We start from the raw sequence: 9,764 nt of genomic DNA, 5'->3' as shown, positions 1-9,764 counted from the left end.
GTAGATGAGAATGTCCCCACCCCCCATGACGTGAGAAGCACACTAAGTCCAAGATGGCGTCCATGATTGGTTTACTTACTTCATCTCCAGACTCCCAAACAATTTGATAATCATTATTCAATGGTCGCCATTATCATTTATTGTTTGCTTTGAATCTTGGACAGGACCTCTCCCCCTAAAGTCTCCTAAAAAACCATGGGGCGACAACACGGTGGACAACCTATTCTTTCACGGAAAATGCCAAAAAAGTCAAAAGTGGGAATAATCGTTCGGACACTTTCTCATTAAATTAATAAGATATTCTCTTTGTGATGTCCCCTGTCACTAGCTGTCTCCACATGATCAGAAGTCACATAATTAAATCTGGGAAATCTAAAGGGAAAAGGTTGGCAGAGAACTCTGAATTTGAGGATGATGGCGACCTAACTTGTTCTTTGCTTTGCAACTTGTTCTTGCTTTTGAGTGCAATGTGAGCGCCATTTGGGAGATCAAAAGTGATCGATCCATTTCATGACAAATCCATTTCATGACAAATCCATTTCATGACAAATCCATTTAAATACATTATAAACCAATTGGAAATTCTTGAATAATGCGTTCAAGAGTAGTAGTGAGAAAATATTCTATTCTCCTCCTTTTTTCTTCTAGGGCAGGAAAACAAAATACATGATTATTCGCACTCGGGTGCAATATGAATTGAACATGTCCGGAGCCGGACAACTAAACCGACCTCGAATAATTGAGAACATTTTCTTGAATTAGCCGACGGCCCTCTTCAAGTGAGAATGCGCTGCATTTCCATCTTAACACAGGTTACAAGCGCTTGCGACGTCTGCGGCAGACCGTTCAGAACAAATCTCATCTTCTAGATCAACCTTATTCTAGTTATGCTATACCCTGTCGTAAACTGTGTATTGCGTAGCGTACTAAATCGAGGTGGACTCTTCTGCCTTACAAGAGATCCTATCTCGCCACCACAGAAATAAAATTAGAATGAGCAGAGAAAGATGCCAACTATACACGAGATAAATTCCAAACCGGAAAAATGAGCTACATTGCGAGCCCTTTGTTTGTGCTTCCTCTGGCATAGGCAGGGAGGCTTGCCCAGCTTTGAAGACATCTGATATTCAATAGCTCTCCCCAGTGAATCTACCCGGCACCATGAACGGACACGAGCTTGGAGTCGACGGTTGCTTAGGGATGATCCTTGCCTGCTCTCGTCTTATCGAGCCGTGCCCTTCTGGCATATTCTTGAATTCGGCGGTCATGTTCTTTGAGCATCTGATCCACATTGTTCGATGAGACGAGCAAAGGGCCTGAGACGTAGATCTTGTTTCCTTCGGACCCACGACCGTACTGAAGGAAAAGAGTAAAACAAAAACTCTTTTATCAGATGATCGAGCTCGGACATTCGGACACTCCTAAAGAAAACACTTCCTAAAATGCAATTTCCATCTGCAGCCCCGGCGTAATAATGACCTTAAATTAAAGTGAGCACAGAATTGCTTTCGAAATCACCTAAAGATACCATGACAAAGTGCCGCCATGCAAAATTGTAAGATTGCTGTGAGAACTAACCAGAGCAGGTTCTTTGGTATTTGCATTTCCATCTTCTCTCAGACGAGAATCAATATTCGTGCGCACATGACTCCTACGGTCCTGCTTCCTCACGGGTTCCATTTCCCTTAAGGGTCCTGAAAATCTGCGTGCTTGGCTCGCTGATTCTGACACTAGAGGACCGGATTTTTGTTTGTCTCCAGCCAAAGCAGTTCTACTAGCGACTAAACTTGACAGCGTTGATAAGTTGGTGTTTCTTGAGACAGTGATGGAATGGTCAAGTTCTTTTTCAGCCTTGGAGAATCCCAGACCTGGAAATAGTGGTCCTGAGTACGAAGTTCTGTTGGGCTGCTCCGCGTAATCTTTCCTTGTTTCATTGGAAACTCGTGCTTGTTTAGGGGGTGCAACCAAGAACCCGGACACAGTTTTCTCTTGATGAGTACCGAAAATTTCACTTCGGCTGTTTGAATTGGAATGGCTTTGTTTTACCTGCAAAATATCAATTTATGTTACAAAAATGACAGAGCAAGCTTTGCCAAAAATACAAATAGAACTCTCTTTCCACATTTCTGCTATTGGGATGAGCAGATTAGTTCTTGCACCAGAATTGTAGTGATTGGTTTCAAGAACTCCTTTGAGTTATCAGAATAGTGAAAAGAAACTAGGGATGAACAGAAGTGCTGAAGGGTGAACTGACTAAACCTCCTTTAAATCTTACAAATGCATATCCTCTAGACACAGATTACAAGCGTGTACAAATTCCAAAGGAAAACTTTTATTCTGTTAATATCATGTAATGTGGCAATAAGCGAACTATTGATCGACGGCACAAAGAGCTCGCAGCAATTCCCCCAGGACAGTGGGCATTTAGTCGTTGATCTTAACTTTTCATCAAAAAATTTGTCAGAATGTCAGAACACAACATTCCTACTACATAATCTCTGGGTACTTTTATCTCTTAAAAGAAACACATGGTTTTCTTGTATAACACTATACCACTCACTATGCTGCAAATCCACATTGGTGGCCATATAATGCTACTGATGTATCGGCATGAAATTAGGGTATCTATTGCAATCATCCTGGCCAGATACAGAGGTTTTCAGCAAGCATGGGTAATTTAGAATGGATGGTGATCATTAACAACAATAACATGATGCCAAACCAGGAGAATAGCAGCGAGTGCAATATCAGGCAGGTCTCAGATATTACAGCAAACATAGAAGTTTGACATGAATGCCTTCAACTAAAAATTTCCTTGCATGTCATCAAGCCATGGACACATCCTCATTGCTTTCACGTTTACCTTGGAATAACTAGGAACCAATGGCTATTACAAAAAGAAAGGCCAATGAATGCTGAAACTCATACATATGAATCATGTGAGCTACCTGCATTTGTTCTGCTCTAGGATAATGTGCAGTATTCGATCGTGAATCTTTTGTTCCTTTCTTTTCAAACTCGCTCTTTCCTCCAGTTGCTCCACGCCTGCATAGATTTGTCAAATGGTCAACTTACAAGCACCCACAAACAGCGAAAATTACGTATTCAACTACGGTTTACAAGCAAAATGTATTGACGTATAGAGGAAGCATATATGTTATCACGTCATTTAAGCAATTTTTTTTTTCCGAAATTAGGTGAGACATACCTTCTTACTTCCTCCTCACGCAGTTTCATGTCAATTTCTTTGCTTGGTGGATATTTGGGCAGACTTGAAGGATCACAAGGAAGGGGACTTGTTGTAAAGAACTGTAACAATTATTAACAAGAAGCGGAGGTGTCAAATATGGCTTAACGTTTCAATAGATGGTAAAAGATTATCCACATAGCCTAATCTTAAATGGTTAATCAGTTGTCCCACTCGAACCACAAAATATGACTACCTCACTCCTGAGAGCAAAAGCTGCTGTCCCTCTTTGTGAAGGATCTACAGAGATCAAGGTCTCTAAGAGCCCCAAAGCAGCTGGAGGGAGTTCTTTGAATGTCTCCGCAACACATCGTCGGTAAGGTTGTGGAGGCTTGAAAACAGCTGCATGGGGAAGATGCGATCTTCTCCAGTAATCTTCAGTAGGTGAACCGCAAAGCTTAAAAATTTTATGCAGTTGCTCCACCTAGAAAATAACACTACGTATGAAGTAATTGGCACAAAGTACATAAGCACCCCAAAAACTCGACAAGAAAGGCAGAGAGTAAGTTGTCCTAAAAAATAACAGACAAGCGCAAGAAAATGCTCGTTAGAGTTATGTCTATTACCAAAATTCAGGACTAATTTCCTAGAGCAATCCACATATGCATGCGAAGATGCAGGATACATCTTTAAACACCAAACATTTGAGCGCATGCGGAGATTCTAGAATAGGATACCTCAGTTTTCCCTGGCAATATAGGCTTGCCAGAATAGAGTTCACCGAGTATACAGCCGGTGCTCCACAAGTCCACCTCGACTCCATAGCGAGAAGCTCCAAGCAAAAGTTCGGGTGGTCGGTACCATAAAGTTACCACCCGGCTTGTCAATGGAGCAGTCTGATGAGGATCGAAGACGCTGGCTAAACCAAAATCTGCAATCTTCAAGATGCCATTGTTGTCAATGAGAAGATTAGAGCCCTTTATGTCCCGGTGTAGGATCCCATGTTTATGACAATGATCAAGACCACTTAGAAGCTGCTTCATGTAACATTTGATCTGCAATGATCATGGACAAGAGTTAAATTATGAGGTAACCCGTCGCACCAAAGAAAATTCTTCCATCAGCTTCATAAGCGAGCTTATTCGAACACCAAAGCTAGTATCAAGCCCATCATATAAGTACCTGTGGCTCGGAAAATTTTACGCCAGGCCGCGACGCAAGTCCTGTAAGATCATGCTCCATGTACTCGAAAACAAGGTACAGGCTACAAGACATCCTTGAAGTTATCAAGCCTTCCAGCTTTATAACGTTAGGATGATCAAGCATGCGCAAGACATGGATTTCCCTCGCCATGAACTTGACGCTCTCAGTGTCGAGGTTATCAAACCGCACTCTTTTCAGAGCCACAATTTTGTTATTAATGACATCACGTGCCCTGTACACGCTACTGTAAGTTCCTTGGCCAATCTGTAACAGGTAGATCATGTCATATACAAACCAGGCCACGACAGATCTGAAACTGAATCGTATTGTTATTCAGTAACTTCGTTATTGCTGATATTTTGTCATCATTTTAGGAATAACTCTTTCAAGAAGAAATAGGTTCCTGGATGCTCATCAAACTTCATGCATATCTACAAAACTCATTGCTTTTTTCCTCCAAAGTCGACCAAATGAAGACGATTAAACTCACATATCATCAGGAGCAATCAAAGGGCGTAAATAAAAGAACAAACAAACATAAGATAACCAACAACTACATGATCAAGAACTAAACATACTTTGTCCAGCTTCTCAAAAGTGTCTGCCCGTCGTGGAAGCCATCCCTTGATGGCCTCTCCTGCCACTGCGGTCAGCCACACCGGCCACCCAGCCGCCAACTGCTCGCCCTCTACCGCCTTCGGGACCCGACCAGCACCCGGGCGATCAGTGGCCACAGCTGCTTCTGCTCTCTCTCTCCTCTGCTTCTGAATATGATCAATCTTCTTCTCAATCTGATCATCATACAACCTGGCAGACCCGTTCACTTTCTTATCATCGATCAACATAACATTCACATCACCCACCTTATCCCTTGCCCTGAACCCATTCTCTCTCCTCGATGAATCCAATCTCGAAGTCTTCGCTTCTGCTAATCGCCTACTAGACGATACTCTATCTTTGGGACTCTCTCGGCTGTCATCAACCGCTGAGCCCTTAGAATACATGCAACCCATGTTGCCACAATCAACAAATCACTCCACAAAGAATTGATCTCCACAGAATTCACTCAACACCCAATACCCATCAAACAATTTCTCAAGAACTCCAATCTCTTTCTGCGTCCATAAAGAGGACTCACCAAACGGAAAAACAACGAACAGAGCAGTCGTATTCACCCAGCACGAAATTACCCCATCGGCAACAAAAGAGGAAGCTTCGTCTCCTCGTTTGAATATGAGAAAGGCCTGATAAAAAAGAACACGCTGAAGCCACACCCAATACCAATAAACCAACTATACCGCCACACGGGAAGACCACGGGGGGGAGTCTATATACACATGTGAAAAGAATTCCTGACTCGAGGGTGGCGATAAAAATCCAATCTTTTTGCTCAGCCAAAGATGGAGATAGGGGATATGGAGCAAACAAAGTAAAAGAGGGAAGGTATTTTAGTGAGTCTACCAAGAGGGAAATGAATAGGATTGATTGGGTTTGGTTTGATCGTTCAACGCGCATTCATAATAGTATAATGACGGTGTGTTGTGTCCGTGGCTAACTATAAAATATTACCAATACGGCTTTACTGTGAAATTTCTTTAAAGTGTTAGACGGCTCTGCCGTCTGGGTACTTAGTCAAACACCCTCTCCCTCTCTCTCTCTCTCTCTCTCTCTCTCCCGCAAGAGACCAAAGACTCCACGGCTGTCTCCATCGTCGCACTGTTTCTCTTGCGTAGCTCCTCAAGTCAAAGGAAAGCCGGAACAGTTCGCGGGAGGGATTTGGTCTGGGGTTCAATCAGAAAAAGATTGAAGCTCCTGGTTCTGTTCGGCTTTTACTCCGTTTCTTTTCCTCCTTCGCGTTGCCCTGTTTCCGGTGTTTAAACCAAACCGAATCGTGCGGCCCAGCTCCAGTCGACATTAATAATCCTGTGTGTGTGTTTTTTTTTTGGGGGTTCCAATGCTAAACTGAGTTCTTGTCTTGTTTTTTCTTCCTTTCTGGTCATCTGTTTCGTGTTAATGGGGGGAATGCGACCCGGTCGTAGGAGCCGAATTAGTAGTCTGTGTCTTGTGATCGGTTAGCCCGCCCAACCCGTTTGTCCTTTCAAGTCATGCATCACTTGCGCTCGTTGGAGACTTCAGTGCATTTTCATTTTCACATATTCACATGTTCGAATTAAGGGTGAGCGAAAAGAGCCGACCGAACTGGTCCGGTTCTCGAGAGCGCTGGTCAGGTCCTCGATTTCATAATATTGAAATCCGTAATTATTGATCCGATTCCCGATTCTAGGGGTGGAAATGCCAATGCAGACCGCCCGAGTGACTATTTTTTTATTTTAACTTTAATTCTTAAAATTTTTTGAAGTAACCACTTAAACTCTTAATTATGAGGGATACTTCTACATATTTAAAATGTTAATACGTGTTTCAAGCACATGTAATTGGTTTTACTAGACCGTCCGGGGATTGGTCTGATTTCCAGTTCGAGAGAGGATTGGACTGGACCCAAAACCGATCACTCCTAGTTCAAATGCATTTTAGCTTTAATTGTTAGGAATGGAGAGGATCTCGTGAGGGGAACTGTTTGCAAGGCATTGGCGACGGTGTCCAATGGCCGCGGCGATACGACTCGCAATGGAGGCTGAGACAGAGGGGACAAAAGAGAGAGTAAACAATTCAGAGACTTTTGTGAAATACTTTCATATATTGGGGACATCTAGATATCCATTAATCCTTTAATTGCAATGGATCTAGATTCTCAAAATAATACCGGAAAACGGGTTTCGTCGTCATATAATTCTATGAGTGAAAAAAAAAATGAAGTTACAAAATCAAATGTTTGATGCTTGAACACATCCCTACTTACCCAAATATCGACTAGATAAAGTCCGTCGTAACGTCTTGTAAATTAACGTGCTCTTAAAATTGTTATTCGCTTTCATCTTTATTGAAACGGCCCTCAATTTCTATTGCCGCTCCAGACACGCCTCTTGATACCCAACGCTAGGGAAGTCTTTGTGTCCAAATCGCAGCAAGAAAAAGAGGCCAACTTTGTCGTCAAATCTCATGTTAGGAAAGAGAGATTACACATGAACATTAAAAATTGGCCAAAAACCAGACATGGACTCTCAACCAGATTATATGTTCTTTGCTATTATCGTTGCGTAAAATTCACTTCCCAACAGAGGAAAAAGAACTCAATCTCTTCATTAGTTGGCCGGTCAATTTCATTTTCCCACTTTTAAGGACGGGTCTTGTGCGTCTATGTGGTCCAGTCGGTCCATTAGTTGGTGCTAAATCTAACTTTAAGGATGACCCCTATTCCTCTTCAAGAATTGCAGTCTGAGACATTTTCTTCTAATCAAGGAAATATGAATGATTTACAGTTGTGTGTGTCCGGTAATCACACGTGAAGATTTTCTTCCTTTCGTGCACCTGGGAATATTGAGAATTTAACTGTAGAATTTTAAGTGCCGGCGATCATAGATGATGAAAATGGAAATAGGATACTGTTAAGTAAAAGCTATATGGAGAATGAACATTCTTAGATTCTTACTTAAAAATGGAATATGGTGAACATTTATAGATGGGTTTTAATAGGGCGCGAGCGATTCCAGATTCCGTACAAGTTCCACCCGAAACTTGCAACCTTTCCATTAGAACAAGTTTCTTATTTTTTTGGAATGTGAAACCTATCCTACATACTCTGCAACCTAGAACCTATGACGTTATAGGTTCTAGGGTCTATCCAGGTTTCACCCGTATTCTTAATTGAACGATTTTAGTAAATTATCACATTTAATTACCACAATTTGCTGTTACAGTCTACTTGACCACAACACATACGACTAAATATGTTACAAGAACAATGTAAAAATCTCAATCATAAATATTTTCAAAAATATAAACTTAGACTAGTAGTTCCAAATTACGGAAAAATACAAAAACTTATTACACATTTTAGGTTCTAGGTTCTATCTATTTGGAACTCGAAACCTCCTCGTCGAAATAGGTTCTCCAATTTTTGAAACCTAGAACCTACTCTACAAATCCTGAAACCGGGTAGGTCCCTACTGGTTTGGTTCCACTTGGAACCATAATCACTCGTAGATTTTAGACTTTTCGCAATATAATAAACAAGAGTTAATTCCGATCTAGAAGCCTTATAATCAATTGAAAAATGGAGTAACTCGTTCATTATTTGACCAATTAAGTGATACTTTTGACTCAGTTGAATCTTTAGAATCAAATTTGATTGTAGTCGTTGAATGTGCCTAACCTTGATCAATTCATGAAGGCATTCATATTCAATACCTCATAAATCCTAATTCTAATCACTTTAGAGACAAGAAAGTGATCTATCGTAAGAGAATGATCTTCCAGGTGAATTTCCTCCTGATGCTTTTCAAATCACAGGGTTCCGGTTGATCGCGGTAATCTTGCTTCATTCAAATGTCCATCTCTCTCTCTCTCTCTCTCTCGTAGCTAGATGTGACTCTCGCAAATCATGCAATAAATAAACACGGGCAAGCGACCGATGGGATTCATCAAAGGTCTTAATGAATTTCGAGAACCCAGCAATTTTCAACGGGAGTTGTTTCCAGGGTTGCATCATAATTGCAATTCCAGCGGGGGAGGATATCAACTTCCAAGTCATGGCAGGTAAAGACTTTTTCAATATTTCAAGTCAACAAGGACGACCCTTCCTTTGTTTTTGCCCGGAAATTTACATATATAGTATAGATTAGTGGGGCACTATACTTAGGGGGGGTGTTTGCATGGAAAAACATGGCATATTTTAGAAATGAGCTTTGGTCAATTATGTGTTTCATGCGGAATTTCCAGAATTTGTCAGACGTTGCACCACTTACCAGCTGAACTATTGGAGCCACATAAACATGATGGATCTCAATTTTATTGCTTCAAGTGTTAGAAAGGGAGTCATAAAAGGCGGTAACTTTTAGATGAGCACTCAAAGAAATAATAGTGGGTAGATTTGACATTATGCTAAATTTTTCTTTGTTGGTCGAAGATGCTATGCTAAAATTTTCTTTGTTGGTTGAAGATGCTATGCTTTTCTCTCTTTTTTTTTCGAAAGAAAATGCCATTCATATATCAAAATAATAACTATAGAAATATATAGAAGGCTTTCAAATCTAGCAAATTTCAAATAACTACCAAACAAAGTAAAAGTCAAAAGGCAAATAACAAAGCACAGTATGCAGCTAGAAACACACTCATATCCCTCAATAACAGACCTACCACCGTAAATGTTTGGCGGCCAATCACCAGATTCAGTGATGAACACATATCAAGATCTCTCATTCCATTTGCAATGGCTTGCGGTGAGAACTAGATTCAATGTCCTCATCACCATCGT

At 41.1% G+C, this 9,764-nt stretch overlaps 1 protein-coding gene across 3 annotated transcripts; it reads right to left on the bottom strand.

Moving 5' to 3' along the window:
• Positions 1-863: 863 nt before the first annotated feature.
• LOC115754502 (probable serine/threonine-protein kinase At1g54610) lies at positions 864-6,044 on the bottom strand. Of its 3 annotated transcripts, XM_030693536.2 has the most exons (9): positions 5,650-6,044; positions 4,969-5,603; positions 4,370-4,654; positions 3,925-4,242; positions 3,444-3,671; positions 3,209-3,309; positions 2,949-3,045; positions 1,579-2,046; positions 864-1,356 (listed from the first exon to the last, which is right to left on the bottom strand). In XM_030693536.2, exons 2-9 carry the CDS (start codon positions 5,401-5,403, stop codon positions 1,195-1,197), a joined length of 2,094 nt encoding a protein of 697 aa, XP_030549396.1. In that variant the 5' UTR covers positions 5,404-5,603; positions 5,650-6,044; the 3' UTR covers positions 864-1,194. The 3 variants fall into 3 exon arrangements, with proteins under 3 accessions (XP_030549396.1, XP_030549395.1, XP_048137803.1); XM_030693535.2 differs by having other exon boundaries at positions 4,969-6,044; XM_048281846.1 differs by having other exon boundaries at positions 1,579-2,051; positions 2,954-3,045; positions 4,969-6,044.
• Positions 6,045-9,764: the final 3,720 nt, after the last annotated feature.

Source organism: Rhodamnia argentea, chromosome 7 (assembly GCF_020921035.1).
Source record: "Rhodamnia argentea isolate NSW1041297 chromosome 7, ASM2092103v1, whole genome shotgun sequence".
In the NCBI taxonomy this organism is placed as follows: domain Eukaryota; kingdom Viridiplantae; phylum Streptophyta; class Magnoliopsida; order Myrtales; family Myrtaceae; genus Rhodamnia; species Rhodamnia argentea.
This window is presented reverse-complemented; position numbering and strand designations above follow the sequence as displayed.

Coding starts and splice junctions, on each gene's coding strand:
- LOC115754502 (XM_030693535.2), bottom strand. CDS start 5,403: ATGGGTTGCATGTATTCTAAGGGCTCAGCGGTTGATGACAGCCGAGAG. Junction 4,655..4,968: donor CTTTTGAGAAGCTGGACAAA/GTATGTTTAGTT, acceptor TACCTGTTACAG/ATTGGCCAAGGAACTTACAG. Junction 3,672..3,924: donor TATTGCCAGGGAAAACTGAG/GTATCCTATTCT, acceptor GTTATTTTCTAG/GTGGAGCAACTGCATAAAAT.